This window comes from Sorex araneus, chromosome 4 (assembly GCF_027595985.1).
Source record: "Sorex araneus isolate mSorAra2 chromosome 4, mSorAra2.pri, whole genome shotgun sequence".
Lineage (NCBI taxonomy): Eukaryota > Metazoa > Chordata > Mammalia > Eulipotyphla > Soricidae > Sorex > Sorex araneus.
In genome coordinates this window covers 47,634,522-47,654,403 of record NC_073305.1, presented here as the reverse complement: position 1 = coordinate 47,654,403, position 19,882 = coordinate 47,634,522, and the positions used below count along the sequence as shown (strand labels likewise).

General features: G+C 42.6%; 1 protein-coding gene across 1 annotated transcript in view; it reads right to left on the bottom strand.

The window, feature by feature from the left end:
- LOC101555744 (RAD54 like 2) overlaps positions 1 to 19,882 on the bottom strand; it is a 118,986-nt gene that overhangs the window by 85,282 nt on the left and 13,822 nt on the right. The window contains exon 2 of the mRNA XM_004615204.2: positions 2,314 to 2,506. Within this exon, the coding sequence (XP_004615261.2) occupies positions 2,314 to 2,452 (139 nt within the window). The 5' untranslated portion in view covers positions 2,453 to 2,506. The remainder of the gene's footprint in view (positions 1 to 2,313; positions 2,507 to 19,882) is intronic.

The following is a 19,882-nucleotide window of genomic DNA, read 5'->3' as shown; positions in this document are numbered from 1 at the left end:
ATAATCTCCCAAAGCTGAACAAAGAAGATTTGGAATACCTGAACAGATCTACTGCTATCAAGGAAATGGAAACTGTATTCAAGAGTCTTCCCAAAAAACAAAAACCCAGGTCCAGATGGATTCACTAGCAAATTCTTCCAAACACTTAAAGAGGACCTATTGCCAGTTCTTCTCAAGCTTTTCCAGGAAATTTAGAAACAGAAACTCACCCAAACAGTTTCTATGAGGCACATATCTCCCTAATGCAAAAGCAAACAGAGACACCACAAAAAAAGAAAATTACAGGCCGATATTCCTGATGAGCATGAATGCAAAGATCCTCAACAAAATATTAGCGAATAGAATCCAACAACTCATCAAAAAGATCATATACCACGACCAAGTGGGATTCATCCTGGGGACGCAAGGATGGTTTAACGTTCAGAAATCAATCAACATAATCCATCATATCAACAAAAGATAAAAATCACATGATCATATCAATAGATGCAGAGAAAGCATTTGACAAGATCCAACACTCGTTTATGATGAAAACTCTCACCAAAATGGGTACAGTAGGAATTTTCCTTAATATAGTCAAAGCCATATACCACAAGCCTATATCATGCATTATCCTCAATGGGGAAAAACTAAGAGCCTTCCCTCTAAGATCAGGGACAAGACAAGGATGCCCACTCTCACCACTTCTGTCCAATATAGTACTGGAAGTACTTGCAATAGCAGTTAGGAAAGAAAAAGGGCATCCAGGTAGGAAAGGAAGAAATCAAGCTCTCACTATTTGCAGATGATATGATACAATATTTAGAGAATCCTAAAGCCTCTACCAAGAAGTTCCTAGAAACAATAGACTTGTATAGTAAAGTCACAGGCTATAAAATCAATACCTAAAAGTCCATGGCTTTTCTATACGCAAATAATGAGAGAAGAAAGTGACATAAAAAAAGCAATCCTGTTCACAATCATGCCTCAGAAAATCAAGTACCTCGGAATCAGCTTAACCAAGGAGGTAAAAGACCTGTACAAAGAAAACTACAAAATGCTACTTCACAAAACAAGAGGATATGAGGAAATGGGAACATATTCTCTGCTCATGGATTGAGAGAATGAATATTGTCAAAATGGCAATACTCCCTAAAGTATTATACAGATTCAACACAATCCCTATAAGGATACCCATGAAATTCTTCAAATAAATGACTCAAACACTCCTGAAATTCATATGGAACAACAAACCCCCACAAACAGCTAAGGCAATTCTTGGGAAAAAGAAGAAGATGGGAGGCAACACCTTCCCCAACCTCAAGCTCTACTACAAAGCGATAATAATTAAAACAGCATATTGGAACAAAGGCAGAGCCGCAGACCAATGGAACAGTGTTGACTATCCTTACACACACCCTCAAATATATGATCATATAATCTTTGATAAGGGAGCAAGAAATGGGAAGTGGCGCAAGGAGAGCCTCTTTAACAAATGATGCTGACAAAATTGAACAGCTACATGCAAAAACATGGGTTCAGACCTCTACCTAATAACAAGCACAAAAGTCAGATCACAATGGATCAAAGACCTCAACATTAGACCAGAATCCATAAGGTACATTGAAAAAAAGGTCGGCAAAACCCTCCAAGACATTGAAGCTAAAGGTATCTTCAAAGATGACAAGCCACTGGTTAAGCAAGTGAAACAGAGTTAACAAATGGGACTATCTTAAAATAAGAAGTTCAAAAGAAACAGTGACCAGAATACAAAGACAGTCTACAGAATGGGAAAGGATATTCACCTAATACCCATCTGATAAGGGGTTGATATCAAGGATATACAGGGCGCTGGTTGAACTCTACAAGAAAACACCCAACCCCATCAGAAAATGGGGTGATGAAATGAGCAGAAACTTTCTCAAAGAAGAAATCCAAATGGCAAAAGGCACATTAAAAAATGCTCTTCATCACTAATCATAGGGAGATGCAAATCCAAACAACAGTGAGATATCATTTCACACCACAGAGACTGGCACACATCCAAAAGAACAAAAGCAACCGGTGTTGGCGTGGATGTGGGGAGAAAGACTCTCCTTCACTGCTGGTGGGAATGCCGACTGTTCAGCCCTTTTGGAAAAGAGTATGGATGTTTCTGAAAAAATTAGAAATTGAGCTCCCATTTGACCCAGCAATACCACTTCTGGGACCATATCCCGGAGATGCAAAAAAAGTACAGTAAAAATGACATCTGCACTTGTCTGTTCATTGCAGCACTATTTCCAATAGCCAGAATCTGAGAGGTGCAGTTCTCTACCAGAAGTAGTCACTTACCATCCAGCAGGTCTTCCTCATCATCCCTGTCATGTTCCTCCACTGCCACCTCCTCCTCCTCCTCCTCCTCTTCCGCATCCTCCAGCTCCAAGTCCGGGTCCAGGTCTGGGTCGCTCCCTGAGGCGGATTCGTCTGACATGGTTCCCAGAGGTCTTCAGTGGGCATTACCGACTCATGGTCCACTGCAGGGGTCCTGAGAAGAAAAAGAGGATCAGAATCACCAGGGTGTTCTTAGGAACATGAATTTTTTTTGTGTTTTGGGCCACACCACAGTGCTCAGGGTTTACTCTTGACTCTAGGATCACTTCTGGTGACCCAGGAATTCAGGAGCCTGCCTGACACGTGGCTGACCAAGGTTCAACCCCTGGTACCACATGTGGTCCCCCATGCTCCACCAGGAGTGATCCCTAGGCACAAGAGAGCCAGAAATAAGTCCTGAGTACTGCCAGGTATTATGGTGGAAAAAAAGAAAAACCTTACCCCCACCCTCCCCTGCAAAAAAAAAAAAAAAAAATCACTCCAATAATTCATCTTCTAAGCTAAGCACCTAAAGGAAGGACAGTTCCTATTTATCACACTGTGACTCTGCTCAACCATGTAAGGAGCCTAAGATGCCACATGGCTCAAGACCACACTCATGATTGTTATTGAGCTTTACCTGACCTCATGGTCCAGTTCTTACAAGAAGCCTTTGTCAACTGCCCCAGCTTTCTAGGATTACATTACCCATTTCTAAACTCTAATCTTGCTAACCATACTATCAACATCAATAAAAACTTCAGGGATCAAAGTGATAGTACAACATGTATGTGCTTGCCTGCCTGCCTCCAACCCAGATTGTATACCCAGTACCCATATAGTCTCCCAAATGGTCACTGAGCACAGAGCCAGGAGTAAACCCTGAGATTACTGGATGTGCCCAACCTCTGCCAAAAAAAAAAAAAAAAAAAAAATCAAGCCAAATGGGATATGGGCTACCTGGCAAAGTTGTTTGCCGCTTCTTTTCTTTTTCAGTATCTTGCCTGAACAAGCAGGACCCAAAGATTTAGATTACTCATTTACTCACATCCATGTGCCAACCTATTCTATGCCAGGCATTGTGTGCATCTATGTCTGTCTGTTTCTCTCTTCTCTCTCCAAATTACCAAAAATGATTATAAAGGTTATTTATTTCTGATTATGGAGTGTCGAGTAACAAGTTAAAGAGAAAACTAGGTAGGTTCCCAGAGTACTGAATCAGGAGTAGCCTGGACACACCAGGTGTGCCAGCTCCCCATGAAAAAACCAGAAAGCTAGATGGGTAAAAATAGGACAAATGAAGCAAACTGGTAATACAAATTCACTTATAATTATTTCCATTTTTCTGTTTATTTCAAATATTCACAACAAAACAGTGGGGGAGAAGAAATAATCTTTTTTCAGGGGGTGAGAGGGGCAGGCCACACCTTCAGTGCTTAGGGATTTATTCCTGGTGTGGTTCAGCAATCATATGTAATGCTGAAGGTTGAACTGGTCAGATGCGTACAAGGCAAGTGCCTTACCCACTGTACTATGTCTCTGGCCCCATCGACACAAAAATCATACCAGAAAATTTCTTATTAAGGTCCATCCAGACACAATTTGAAGCAATGAGTATGTGCTCTGGAACAAAAGAACAGAAACGAACAACAAAAACCATAGTATTTAAATTTAAACTGCTCAGTTAAAAATTCTAACTTTGGGGTCAGAAAAATACTACAGCAGTAGGTACTTAGCTTGCACTGCAGCCAGCTCAAGTTTGATCCCCCAGCACAGAATATAGTCAGTTCCCTGAGTACTGCTGGGTGTGGCACAACCACCACCAAAATAAAATTCCGACTATACATCTAACCTCTCAAGACAACTAAAGCGAAGAAGAGCTGTGAAATTATTTAGTAATAAAAATTTTTAAGCTGGGGGGCCAAAGTATAGTAGAGCAGGTAGAGTGTTTGCCTTGTACATAGTTGACCCAGGTTCTATCCCCAGGACCCCATATGATCTCCTGAGCCCACCAGGAGTGATCCCTGAGTGGAGAAGAGCCAGGAGTAAGCCCTGCACACCATCAGATGTGGCCCAAAAACAAAAACATTTTTCAGTTTTGTATTAATAACATATTTCTCAATAATCTACAAGAGCATTAAAGCAAAAACAAGGTCATTCATAAATACAATTAATGTAACTACTGCTGAGCTTCCATTCACTGAGTAACAATGTGAATTACAAAGCTCAGAAAAGTACTGTATCTTTTACTATCCATTTTCAGAAAGAAAAGTAGTAAGCAGTTAAGTACTAGCAACTTTCAAAAATGTGCACTGATAATTTATAAAACTACTGAGGGTTTGAAAACTGATGTTTAGAACCACATGAACCCTCTGTTTCACTCTAGGTTGCTTGCATTTTATTTTCAGTGTGCCTGGCTGGTTATGGGAGTGTCTTTTAGAGAACAATTTTTTAAAGCAAATACATTTGGTTAATCCTAATGCCAATGACTTAGTGGCAAACAGGAACACAGTAAAGTGCCCAGTAAATTCCCAGTTAGCAAACATCTTTCAAATAACCTCTTCCCCAACCTCTTCATAGAAGCAAATATCAATTAAAAATCTAACCACCACACATACTATTAGAATATGTGAGCAGCTCAACCTTCTACTAAAACATTTTTTAAAAACAGGGACACTTGGGCCAGAGTGATAGTACAGCAAGTACAAAGCTTGCCTTATACGAAGTCAACCAAATTTGATCCCCAGCATCCCATCTGGTCCCAAGTACAGCCTCCAGAAGTGATCCCTGAGTGCGAAGTCAGGAGTATCCCCTGAGTTCCACTGGGTGTGGCCGAAAAAATAAAATATATAAGTAAAAATAGAGGATACCCATTTTTTCAATTTAGGGAACATTCTAAATAAACAAAACACAATACAGAAAAGCCATCTGCACTCCTATATTCATCGCAGCACTATCACAATAGCCAGAATCTGAAAACAACCCAAGTGTCTGAGAACAGATGAGTGGATAAAGAAACTATGATACATCTTCACAACGGAATATTATCCTGCTGTTAGGAAAAACAAAGTTATGAAATTTGCTTATACATGGATGGACATGGAAAGTATCCTATTGCGTGAAATGAGTCAGAAGGAAAAGGACACAGAGTGACTGCATTAAAAGTATGTGAATACACACACACACACATAGAGAATATGTAAATAACACCCCAAAAACAGTAGAAACAAGGGCTAGGAGGACTGGTCTATGGTAGGAAGCTTACAAAGGGGGAGGCAGAGGACCATCGGATAAGGGAGGAGTCAGAGAAGGGACACTATGACAATAACAATAGAAAATGATCATTCTGAAATGATAAAAAAATTAGTGCTGAAAGGAGTAAAGTGATATTCATGATACAGTAACAGTACTGCAAACCACTTTTAGTGCCTAAAAAAATGTGTGTGTGCACACGCGTGGGAGGGGGGGAGGGAGAGGTAGACAGAAAGTTTGTGCCATAGAGGCAGGCTGCAGGGTGGGAGGGAGGCTGAGGAGATGAAAAACAAAGACATTCATTGGTGGCAGGAAACGTGCACTGGTGAAGGGATGGGTGCTGGAACAATGTATGACTAAAAGTCAATCAGAAACAATTTTGTAACTATATATCACAGTGATTCAATTTAAAAATTTATTAAAATTTAATAAAAACAGGACACTAAATAATATCCAAACTATCACAGAAACTGGAAATGATTAAGTTCTTAGGTATGTTTTAATTTTTCCTCCCTTTCAAACAACTGAATTTTTTTTTATAGAAGTAACACAATAAAATACTTTCTTAGCTCTTTAGAATCACGTCAACTACTTGAGAGGATCTGCTATTTCTGATCTTCAAAAAAAGCAAAAACCAGTGCACAGGAGATAGCTCAGTGGTGAGGTACTCATGTCTTGAGATGCAGGCTAGGATCCCTGGAACTACATGGCCTCCTAGGCACCACCAGGTCCCCAAGCACCCAAGCACCCAAGCACCTGAGAGGTTGCCCTGGTGATATTTAGCACCACAGGGCCAAGCATTGAACTATCTGGCCCAGCTGGCCAAGTACTGCTAGGAGTCACACTGGGGCCCTCTGAGCACCACTTGGGAGGCAGCAGCACATTTATATTGTCTCTTAGAGGAAGAAGAGACAGGTATGCCTCCTGCACTCCTCCCCATTTTATCCCCCCAGATAATCAATATGGTTCAGCTTTTCAAAACACAAAGAGAGATGTAATTCAGGAAAGCAGCTCTTAGTAGAACTGATAAGCACAAGGAAAAAAGTAAGGGAAAAAATACGTATCTCCCTGTTTTGCTCATTTCATGTGGAACACTGCTTTAATTTCCAATGAAGGGTCAGAGAGACAGCTCAACAGACTGGAGCTATAAGCCCTGCATGCAGAAGGCCTAGGTTTGATCTCTGGTACCATTTGGTTATCCAAGCATGGCCAGGAATGACCCACAAGTACTGCTGAGTGTGATTCCTAAAACAAAACAATTCCCAATGAAGAGGGTCTGCTTCTAATATGTAGGTAAATAAGCAGAGTGATTCTGGGTATGCTGCAACTATTTATACAGCAAAGTCTAGGAATTAAATTCCATTTTCATAAAACTGATGAACTAAAGAAACTAAAGAGAACTATTTCAAAAAGCAAATATTCTATCTCTGAACGATATTTTAAGAAGTCTATGTTTAGGTGAAAGAGTACAGGATTAAATTACTTGCCTTATATGTGACCAACCCCGGTTTGATTTCCAGCACCACATATGGTTTTCCTCAACACCACAAAGAGTGATCCCTGAGCATAAAGCGAGGAGTAAGCCCTAAGCACTGGCAGGTGTCCTCTCACAGCAACAATAAAAAGAAGTATAGTTAAATATACTGGGTTTGTTTAAAAGGAGGCTAAAATTGTAAAGCAACCCAGAGCAAACCCATCTTGCCTCCCACAGCAATCTTGAGAATAAAGAGGAAAGTTCTGCCTGATTGGTTCAAAAACAGTTAACGCTTGTCTACAGAGCAGTGCTGCCCAAGAACCAGCAAACTGTTAATTCAGGAACAGCCCTTAGATATATCCCTGAGGGAAGAATAAACAGGAGAAAATATCTGAGGATATGGCTCCAATGGTAAAGGGCTTGCCTTGCACATGTGGGGCCAGTGTTTTGATCCCAAACAATACAGAAATAAAGAAACAAGAGTAAACACCCTGATGCATACAAAGCCTCCGGCTCTAAGAGCAGACCACACTTGATAATTCACACGGTAAAATCACAAAACTGTGGGCATATCGCTATGGGGCAGCCTGTCTGGTTTCAAAAACGTCTCTCTAATCAGCAGCAGCATCTGAATTCTGCATTTGACTGAATTCAATTACAAATTACCAAGTTCAAGTTCTCATTAACTTGGTGATCCCGATTAGCATTCAACTTCTCCAAATAACCTCAAAACAATTTTATAGCAGTGCTACTCACTTTTTTCCATTAAAAATATTTATTTGCACACCTTCTCCAGATGGAGCCCTGGCGACACTGAGCAGCAACTAACACAGCTCCGGGTTGCGGGACTGGAACACATCCGAGCCGAATGGCCGCTAACACGGCCGCGCGACCTTTTCTAAAAACTGAAAACATACAATCTTTTAATGGAAAACCAATTATCAAATGCTTCCTTAGTAGGGCTGTCTTTCTTGGGGGGAAACTCCAACAACAATAGTGAGTTTTGTTTTGCAATATGGGATGTAATCTAGGTAAAGAGAAAATGAAGTGAAATTCATCAGTTATATTTGGTGGTGGAATTTGGGCACTGGTGAAGGGGTGGTGTTTGAATATTGCTATAACTGAGACATAAACCTGAAAACTTTGTAACTTTCCACATGGTGATATAATAATTTTTTTTTTAAAAAATAATAAAATAAAAAAAATTATTTGGGGGCTGGAGCGATAGCATAGCAGGTACGGCATTTGCCTTGCACACAGCTGACCCGGGTTCGATTCCCAGCATCCCATGTGGTCCCTTGAGCACCACCCAGGTAATTCCTGAGTGAAGAACCAGGAGTAACCCCTGTGCATCACCAGGTGTGACCCAAAAAGAAAAAATATATATTTAGGGAAACTGGAATAATAATATAGTAGGTAGGGTGTTTGCCTTGCCTGCTGCTGATCTGGGTTAAATCTCCAGACCCCATATCTTGTCCTGTGCCCATCAGGAGTGAACCCTGAGCACAGAGCCAGAAGTAAGACCTGACCATCAGGTGTGGCCCAGCCCACCCCCCCCCAAAAAAAAGTATTTATTTACAGGCCAGAAAGAGCTCAAAATGACTAAGCACCTGTCGTGCGGGCAAGATACTCTCAGTAGCTTGCCGGGCTCTCTGAGAGGGACGGAGGAATCAACCCAGGTCGGCTGCATGCAAGGCAAACGCCCTATCCTTGTGCTATCGCTCCAGCCCACCAGCAAAGTATGCTCTGAAATTAGAAGGTCTGGATTTGATCCCCACCACTGCATGGTCCTGAGTGAGAAACTGCCCTGAGGAATTCCTTAGCACAGAGCCAAGAGTAGACATGAGCACTGTCAAGGTGTGGCACCAAAACAAAAGCAAATATATACATTATAGATGATAAGATAGATAGGATAAACATGCAGGGCTAGACAACTCAATGGGCTGGAGTGCAAGCTTTGCTGGAGGCCTGCCTGGGTTTGATTCCACACATGGCATTGTGTAAGCACTGTCATAAACCATGCACTGGCATGAACAATCTTTGAGGACAGAGCTAGGAGTAGCTCCTGAGCTGCAAGGTATGGTACAAAACTAAAATGAAACATGCATTGGGCATTTATAAGGGAAGTTTATAAGGGTAAAGGAGTTTAAAAGCTTGAAATCATTCTTCACAAAATGTTGGGTAAGATCCCTTCAGAGAAAACCATTAGTCACATAATTCATATAATTTGAAGGGAGGGGGTAAATGTAGTTCACAGTCCATATAGTACTCACTAGGTACCCAGAAGATTCTTCCACTCTGCTAAGATATCCACCAACGGGTCTGTCAAGTTCATTTCAAAATGGTTTATGTACTTCAAACTTCCATGTACCCAAATGCCTTCTGAATATTTGTTACTTTATATTTAATACATATAAAGCAGCTACAGAGCTAACCAATACAGATCAATATAAATCAAGTAAGATTTTGGCAACTTGAAACTTAAGACAACCTAAGGAAGGAAAAGTGACTAAAAACACTCTCTGAAAGGACTAAAAACACTCTCTGAAAGGCATTCAGCGCCAAGCTTAGCGGAGGCACTAGAAACAAGTTTATAAATCAGTCAAGAAACCTAAATTCTAACTACACCTCTATAGGAAACTAGCTGCATGACCTTGAATAAGTGTTTGCTCAGTTTCCATTACCCTATCTACTGGAGCCCGAGAGAGATGGATCTGAGTTGATCTTAAGATCCCTTCCAATTCTGAACAACAAATATTTCTCAAAGGGTAGCCCATTTGAGACCATTTGAGACAACCACAACCGTTCTCAAACTGCTGGAAATAGCCCAGTGTGGCTCAAACGCAAAACAAAACAAAACAAAACAAAACAACCGACTGCAAAGGCAAGCAGTACACGTACCCATATTGGAGGTGGGGGGAGGGACTGCCCATATGTCCACCTGAGATGCCTAATCAGGCTTCTGCCTTCTGGAGAAGCCCTCGTTCTCTCTTGAACAAGTTACTCTTTCCTTCCTCATAATTTCTAAATAAAATTTTATCAACTTACGAAGTCTTACTTCGCTATTCACCTCCTCCTGAAATTCTATTCTGTAAAGGTGAAGTGTATTCCTGGAAAGTCTGGGCAGAATTTAGTAGGTGTTGGATATCATTGGTTTGTCCTTTCTCCCCTTGCTACTAGGAGCTTAGGTATATCAGTCATGCCCATCAGAGTGCTCCCGAGTCACTCCCATTCCTTTGTTCATCTGTAACCACTTCTACCAGTTTATCTGCTCTTCCTCTAATCAAACTCTGCTAATTTGTAAGGTCAGAACTTCCTAGGATACTGAATATTATAACATTGCCTTTCTCTCCTCTTTATGCCTTTTGAATAATTTACTTTAAAGCTATGTCTTTTTTGTATAGACACAAGAAGACAATATTATGTTTTTGTAACTTGGGACTTTAATTGGCCTCGAATATTATTCCCTCCCAGGCATCTGCTTTCTCCACTTAAGCCTCAATTGCCCTCAGTTCCTAGCACCCCAAAAGCAGGGTCCTGATGAGGGACAGGAAGGATCCAGGGCAAGCGGTGAGTTATGTGCTACCCTGGCATCAAGATGGGCCTGGCCAAAGTGCCTAATTCTTAACTATAAGTTAAGAGCTTGATCATAGACAAATGCTGTCATGATCCAAAAGTAATGATGTGACTAGGACCCTGCTAGGGATAGGAAAGACTGCTCTGGCCTGAGCACTGTAGTCTGAGATTGAGATGGCCCCAGGAGAGCAATTCTATAAGCTTTAATGCATCTCTTATTGTGTCCATACAAAATGATTAATATTATGCATTCTTATATGTTTGCTGGCTGAGGAGAAGAGAAACACATTCATGGGACTCCGCCCTTGGGTGGATCCTCCTGCTGAAAGAGAATTAAGTCCTAGGAGAAGCATCCCCTGAGGGAAAGGAACCTTACCCTATTGCTGACCACACCTATGTGTATGCCCCAACCCCCTCATGCTGTGGAGATTTAACTAGGCTGTAAGAGTGGGTTGGGGGCCAGATCCACAGATCGAGAAAGACCGAGAGCCGGGAGAGTTCCAGAGGAAAGTGTATAGAGGGAAGATTGGAATAAACTGCAAGTGAGACCAACCATCTTGGCTCCGTTCCGTCCTTCGCCTGACTCGCCGCCCGAGCCCTTCTTTTCTTTTTATTTTTGTGTTTTACACAGTAGGGATTTTCCTTCCATGCAAAGAGCAATTCCCCACTCCAACATGCGCGCCAAGATTCCCCATGAAACTGGGTGACAGGAATCATTTCCCAAGCCGGAGAGAACAAATGGGACTCAAGTGAAATTCGATGACCACCTTGTGGGGCTGGTAAAACCCAAGTTCTGTACCATGTAGTTGCTTGTAGTACACTTAAAACAAACTTGAACTATTCTGAGCACTTCCCTGGTTGACAGTGGTACACAGGGACTGGAAAGCAGCGCTCTCCCCTCTGAAGGCTGCTATCTCTCTTCTTCCCACTTTACATAAGTCATCTGCAATATGATTACCAAGTCCAAGCACCAGGAATGGCTCCTAAACAAAATATTTTTTTTTTCTCTCCCTTAAACAGTTTCATACTCAGGGCCTGGAGAGATAGCACAGTGGGTAGGGCGTTGCCTCACATGCAATCGACCCGGGTCCGATTCCCAGCATCCCATATGGTCCCCTGAGCACTGCCAGAAGTAATTCCTGAGTGCAGAGCCAGGAGTAACACCTGTGCATTGCTGGGTGTGACCCAAAAAGAAAAAAAAAAAGTTCCATACTGTACTTAAAAATAAACAAACCAAGCAATTTTATATATAAATGACATATACCATAAGTTAGTCAAAATGGGCTGTATTTTATATAAAATAATAGCCAGAAAGAGACAACAAGTTCCTGTCACATATCGTGGGAACTGCTTGAAGGAATGGAACATATAGAAGTGGTGAAAATAAATTATTCCAGTTGCCAGAGTATCAGAGTGTAGTCCCAGATGTGTGTGTTGCACGGCAGAGCTTGGAAAGCTCCCCATGGCGTATTCGATATGCCAAAAACAGTAACAATGATGGGTCTCATTCCCCTGACCCTGGAAGAGCCTCCAATGTGGCAATGTTGGGAAGGACGAGTAAAGAGAGGCTGCCAAAATCTCAGGGCTAGGAGGAATGGAAACATTACTGGAGCCCGCTCAAGCAAATTGATGAACAATGGGATGACAGTGATACAGTCAAAATGGGCAAACTTTCTTAATTACTAAAGTTAATATTACATTTGCAAGTCAAATTTTTATTTTACGGGGGTGGGGGTGCTGGAGTGATAGCACAGCGGGTAGGGCGTTTGCCTTGCACACAGCCGACCCAGGTTTGATTCCCAGCATCCCATATGGTCCCCCGAGCACCACCAGGGGTAATTCCTGAGTGCAGTCAGGAGTATCCCCTGAGCATCACCAGGTGTCACCCAAAAAGAAAAAAAAAAATTATTTTACCACTGAAATCCTAACATCCTTTTAAAAGGCCAAGGACTAGGGGCCCACAGTGACAGTAAAGGGGAAAGGCATTTGTCTTGCATGCAGCCAACCTAGATTCAATTTCTGGCACCCCTTATGGTCTCCTGAGCCTGTCAGGAGTTGATTCCTGGATGCAGAGGCAGGTGTATGCCCTGAGCACTGCTGGATGTGCCCTCCCGCCCCTGAAAAAGAATTAAATAAAAAGGCCAAGGACTGAGGCTCCATGTATTCCCCCTACAAATTTCCCTCGGCATAGTCCCTTCATTGAAAAGGTCACTGATGGGGCTGGAGCGATAGCACAGCTGGTAGGGCGTTTGCCTTGCACGCGGCCGACCCGGGTTCGATTCCCAGCATCCCATATGGTCCCCCAAGCACCACCAGGGGTAATTCCTGAGTGCAGAGCCAGGAGTGACCCCTGTGCATTGTCGGGTATGACCCAAAAAGAAAAAAAAAAAACAGGTCACTGAGCAGCACATCTTAGGTCAGGATGGAGTACACATTGAGTAAGCTTTTTATTTTATTTTTAAGTTTTAGGGCCATACCCATCCGTGCTCAGGAACTACTTCTAGTTTGTTTCTTGGGGGTTGCTCCTAGTGATGTTCAAGGAACCATACATGGTACAGGGATTGGAATTGGGCCTTCAGTTGAGCTACCTCCACTCAGCAAGTATTTTAAGTATTCTAAGGAGAAAAAAAAAATAGCTGGGGCCGGAGAGATAATACAGTGGGTAAAGTGATACCTTGCATGAGGCTGAACTGGGTTCAATTCCAGATCCCATGTGCTCTCTCCCTCCACCCCCAGTACTGTCCAGGAGTAACTCTTGAGTGCACAGCCGAGAGTTATCCTTGAGCACTACCTGGTGTGTCCCCATCCCCCAACCAAGTGTGTATGGGAAGGAAACCAGAGACACTGGTGCTAGGAAACGTACATTGGTGGAGGGATGGGTGCTGGAACACTGTATGACTGAAACTTAATTATAAACCGATTTGTAAGGGTCTAACTTACAGTGATTCAATTAAAAACTTTTTTAAAAAAAATTCCGTACAAAAGAATTTATTTAAGTAGCTAACCTCAGACTGGAGCCATAGCAGTGGGTAGCTTTGCACGAGGCCGACCTGGGTTCGATTCCTCCATCCCTCTCAGTGAATCCAGCAAGCTACCAAGAGTATCCCACCCACACGGCAGACCATGGCAAGCTACCCGTGGCATATCGGATATGCTAAAAACAGTAACAAGTCTCACAATGGAGATGTTACTGGTGCCCACTTGAGCAAGTCGATGAACAACGGGAAGACAGTGCTACAGTGCTACAGCTACCCTCAGCATTTGCCCTTCAGACCCTCTACCATGACAATATCCTCCTACACCCTTTTTTTTTTTTTCCATTTTAGGGCTGTACAGAGTGGTGCATGGGGGGAGAGGGGCTGGTCAATACTTCCAGTGCTGTGCTCTGGACATATGTGGTGCTTCACTTGAAAAGTGGAATCAGAAGAGTTCTTCTATGCCATTTTCTTTCTCTCCTTTTTCTTCCTCCCTCCTTTCCTTCCGGTTTTGGGCCATAATTGGTGGTTATTACGGGTTACTCCTGACTCTGTGCACAGGAATCACTCCTGGCAGTGCTTGGCTGACCAAGTGTGTGCAGAAGAGCATGGTGTAGAAAATTAAAATGGGGCTAACTCCATGCAAGGCAAGGGATTTAAGCCCTGTGCTCTCTCTAGTCATAAATTTATGTCTGTAAGGAACTGAGTGCTGAGTTCCCAAGTCACTGGCAAAGCAAAATAAAAAATCTGAGTAACATATAAAGATTAGAGTATATTATGTTTTCTCTATAGAATATCTTGAAAATATAACAGTACAGGTGAAAAGACAGTCATTAAAACTTTTGTTTAGGGCTGGAGCAATAGCACAGCGAGTAGGGCGTTTGCCTTACATGTAGCTGACCCAGGTTCGATTCCCAGCATCCCATATGGTCCCCTGAGCACCACCAGGGGTAATTTCTGAGTGCAGAGCCAGGAGTAACCCCTGTGCATCTCGGGGTGTGACCCAAAAAAGAAAAAAAAATTCAAAAAGAAAAACCCTTTTGTTTATAGTAGATAGCAATTAGGAAAAATACAAAATATAACACACACACAGAGCTATTTGTTTTTCACCTCCAGAGTGGTGTTCAGGGAGCCTGGGTGCCACTTCTGTCAAAACCTGGCCATACCCTTGGTGTACTGTAGCTAGGGCTTTTTATTGTATTTATTTGTTTGGGTTTGGCTTTTTGGATCACACCCAGCTATGCTCAGGTTACTCCTAGCTCTACACTCAAGAATACTCGTGGCAGTGCTGTGGCAGTGCGCGGGAGACCATATGGGATGCCAGGGATTGAATCCGGGGTGCAAGGCATACGCCCTACGCACTATACTATTATTGCCCCGGCCCCAAGTGTAGCTGCTTGAAAAGAAATCATAATTGAGGGTCTGGAGCAGTAGTCCAGCTGGTAGGGCACTTGCCCTGCACACGGCCAACCCGGGTTAATCCCTGGCACCACATATGGTTTTCCTGAACCTGCCAGGAATAGAAATCCTCAAGGATCAAGGATGGAGGAAACTGCAAACAAATACCAATACTCTTCTAGAGCTGGCAATAAAGTAGATGTAGGAGAAGAGGAATGAGTTAATCTTGGGGACTGAGGGAAGGAACAGAGTTTAAGAGATAATATCTTGGGCTCAAAAAAGCTAAGAAAGGTGGTACTAAGAGAAACTAGGGAGAAAGCTCAAATAGCTGCAGTGCATATTTTGTAGACAGGTGTCCTAGATTATCCTAATACTACCTGATCCCCTAGCATCACTAGGAGTAACTCACAAACAAGCCAGGAGTAGCCCCAGAGCATTACTAGGTATGGACTTAAAAAACCAACAAAACTATAGGACTGGGCAACTAATAAAACAGAAAGCCTAATGAAGATTTCACCTATTCAATAAAATTTGGGGGGCCAGAGAGATAGTACAATGAGCAGAGCACTTCCATGTGCCAACATGGGTCCCATCCCTGGCACCCCAGATGGTCCCACAAGCACCACCAGAAGTAATCCCTGATCACAAAGCCAGGAGTAAGTATTGAGCATCACTGGGTGTGGTCCCAAAACAAAGCAAAACAAAATTAAAAAATTGGTGTCAGACAAGTAGTAGAGTACACGTCTTGCATGTTGAAGCTCTGGGTTCAAAGATTTTATATATTTTTATTTATTTACTTTGAGATTGAACAGACCCCCAACACTTCTTAAAATTCTTATCTAGCCCTCTATTTTTAACTCCTCCTTCTTGTTTACATTTGCTTATGCATCCTAGGTAACAAATTTCACATCTTAGACTGTGAAATGGAGGAACCCAAACCTACTGCATTCTGTTAACTGTGGCCCACTGAGGCATTCATTGTTTTACTGTGTAAGGAAAAGAGAAACTGCTTCACTGCTCTTAGGGAAGACACTCCTGGCTGTGGATATTCTGAGTTCGTAACACCTGTTAAGGTACACCTGGCTGTACTTTAAAATACTTTAGAAAGTATTCAAAAGGTATAAAACTACACAACTTATTAATACCAATATTAAATTAGTCAACTTAAAACTCTCAAGTCTTGGCAGCTGAATCAATTATTTAAGTTTGCTTGGAAGTTGTTTCCTTCTGTGCTGCCACTTAACTTGACAATAAGAATTAATTTACCAGGGGTGGGATGGAGTGGGGAAAGGGGTTGTGTCACACCTGGTGGTGTTCAAGGTTATTCCCAGCCTAGTTCTTGGGGGTCATTCCAAGCAGTGGTCAAGGGCCCATGTGGAGTCAGAGATCAAATCTGGGCCTCCAGCATGCAAAATATTTAATCAGTCCTATGAGCTATCACTCTGTTCCAACAAATACCCATTTTTAAAAAGATACCAGGCCAGAGATAGCTCAAGGGCTGAAGCACGTGTTCTGAATGTAAAAGCCCTGGGCGCAATCCTCAGTGCCACATGCTATCACTAAGGACAAACTGATACTCTACTACCTATTGATTAATCCTCCCACACCTGAGCCTTTTTTAGTGTCGGGGAAAGTCAATACTTAATTATCTGTAGATTTAACCACCAGTTACATCAGTTAAAAGTCACTAAATGTACCACCCAAGTAAAGTGGGGGTTCTGAGGGAGGAGGCCACCCAGCAGTGCTTGGAGGCCTGGAGGTTATCCCAGTGATATCCAGCAGCATGGTTCTGGTGATTGGGAAAGTAATGCTGCACTACCTGGACACCACCAGGGCTAGAGGGGTATGCAACGCTCGGAACCAAACTCTGGGCTTCACGCATGCCAAAAAACTTCTACCAGCCCTCGGAAATAGCCTCCCAACAAGTGTTGTTCCTTTTTTTTTTTTTTTTAAAGAAATAAACACTTTTGGTTGATATGTATTCCTACATGCTAACTGCTGACCTTGAAAGATTTTTTCCCCCATTGGTTGAAGTGAAGCCATGATTAGCAATGCTAGGGTCCACTAGGGTCACACCTGGTGGTGCTCTGGATCACAGGGTGCTGGAGGTGGAACCCAGAGCCTCACACAAGGCATGTGCTCTCCCCTTAAGCTACATTCCTAGGCCTGACTGATAATCTGATGTCAGTAAGGGGTGTGCCCAATGCTACTCAACAACACAGTGCTGCCAGCCACCAAAACACCAGAATCACCTAACAATGCTGGGGAGTCGGAGAGCATGCAGAGTTAGCAATCAACCTCAGGTCCACAAGACCCTTTGAGCTATCTCCTAGTACCCCTTAATAACTTTGATTAAAATAGATGGAGAGGAAAAATGAGGGGAGGCACATGGGAACTAAGATGAACAAATCAAGATTTTATTAAAAGCCAGATAAAAGCCCAAATTGATAACTATTTAGCAAATATAATAAACAGGGCTAGTAAAATGCCATATTTAAGCCTCAACAAGAGTAAATGACACATGTGGTTTCCCAAACCAGAAGGCTTGGTTGCTGCTCTTACCTCCTCCTCAGACACTATCCAGACTGAAGACCAGATGCTACAAATCCCAACACTTAAAATTACCACAGATGAAAAGACAGTAGTTATATCAGAGAGCAGGAGCTCTTCTGTATCAGATTTAAAAAAAAAAAAAAAGGTGAATTTACTCTAACTGGAGTAAATTACTTAACTTCACCACATCTGTGGTAATGACACTGACACTTTAGGTTCGATAAGAATTCATCCAGCACATGATCTGGCAATATAGATTATTGTATATTGCCAGTGGTAAAGGTCTCTTTTATGCATAAGACTTTTGATTCAATGCCTGTACCACTCCCCCACTGCAAAAACAAACAAAACTGAACCACCATGATAACCAAATGAAAAAAAAAAAAAATCTGGAATGCTGACTCGTAAATAAGAGAAGATTTATGGGAGCACTAAGAATCAAATGCTCTACCCATAATCTTGATTCAAGATTGTTTTTGTTGGGGCCAGAAAGGTACTACAGAGGCGAAGGGCTCTACCACAGCTGACCTAGGTTTGATCCCTGTTCCCTGAACACAGACAGTTGTAACCCCTGACCACCACCGGGTGTGCCTCCCCAATCCAATCCCACCGAAAGTTTTTTTGTTTGTTTTCTTGGGCTCTGAGCTCTGGTGGGCTTGGGGGACCACATGGAATGCTGGGGATTGAATCCAGGTCAGCCATATCCACTGTACTATCGATCGCTCCTGCCCTATAATTCAAGATTTCTTATGAGAAGGCTGGAGCAATAGCACAGCTGGTAGGGCATTTGCCTTGCACGCGGCTGACCCGGGTTCAATTCCCAGCATCTCATATGGTCCCGAGCACTGCCAGGGGTAATTCCTGAGTGCAGAGCCAGGAGTAACCTCTATGCACTGCCGGGTGTGACCCAAAAAGAAAAAAAAAAATTCTTATGAGGTGCTAAGAAGCTGGACAGATATAATCTAGGGAAGACAGGTATCAACAGATAAAAATTAAATACATTAAATGTAAAAAAAAATATGATTGCCACTCACTAGACTGTTTTTTTAAATGTTACTATTTCACAATGTTACTATTTATATTTTTAAATGTTACTATTTCACAACTTCTCATATGGAAAGTTATTGATAGTATGTATAGTACACAAGGCATTCTTTGCTACTTTCACTGAGGCAATAGCACTGTAGCACTGTCATCCAGTTGTTCATGGATTTGCTCAAGCGGGCACCAGTAACAGCTCCACTGTGAGACTTGTTACTATTTTTGGCATATCTAATATGCCATGGGTAGCTTGCCAGGCTCTGCCGTGTGGGCAGAATACTCTCAATAGCTTGGTGGGCTCTTTGAGAGCGACAGAGGAATTGAATCTGGGTCGGCCACGTGCAAGGCAAACTCTCTACCGCTGTGCTATTTTCAAGAGAGAAAAGCATGTCAAAATGCCCTTGACATGAAATTGTTTCTCAAGATGCTGCTACATGAGGCTAGAGAGAGAGTACAACAAGTAAGGTGTTTGCTTGTCTTGCACATAGTTGACCCAAGTCAGCTCCCCAGCACCACAGATGTTTCCCAAACCCACTGAGTGCTGAGCCAGGAGTAAACCCTGAGCACTGCCATGTGTGGCCCCAAAACAAAACAAAACAAAACAGGGGCTGGAGCGATAGCACAGCGGATAAGGCATTTGCCTTGCACACGGCCAACCTGGATTCAATTCCCAGCATCCCATATGGTCCCCTGCGCATCACCAGGAATAATTCCTGAGTGCATGAGCCAGGAGTAACCCCTGTGCATTGCTGGGTGTGACCCCCCCAAAAAAATTAATAAAATAATATGCTGCTATAGCATATTATTTGATTTTTTAACAACCAAGTCTTGGGAGCCAGCGAATATAGCTAAGTGGTAAAGTACTTGTTCTGTGCGCATAAGGCCCTTGGGTTCATTCACCAACACTGAAAAAATAAAGCAAAATAAAGCACATGGCTAGCATGTGCAAGGCCCTGAATTCTCTCCCTGGCTTAATATAGTACCCTAAGTTCTATTGGGACTTCCCTAGTGGCCTCACAGCACTTCTGGGCCTTAAAAACACTTATGTAATTCCTATTTTGGGGGGTGGAAGGGCGCACACCCAACAGTTTTCAGAAATCCTACGCTCTGCTCTCAGGGATCACTTCTGGCAGGGGTTAGAAGACTGCATGGCGTGCCAGGGATCAAACCTGGGCTGGCCATATGCAAGGATGTGCTCTGTTATACTTTTAAAAGTATTATCTTTCTTTAAACATCTTTTAGAATTTTTTCCCCCATATAAAATCTTCAAAATCCACTATCG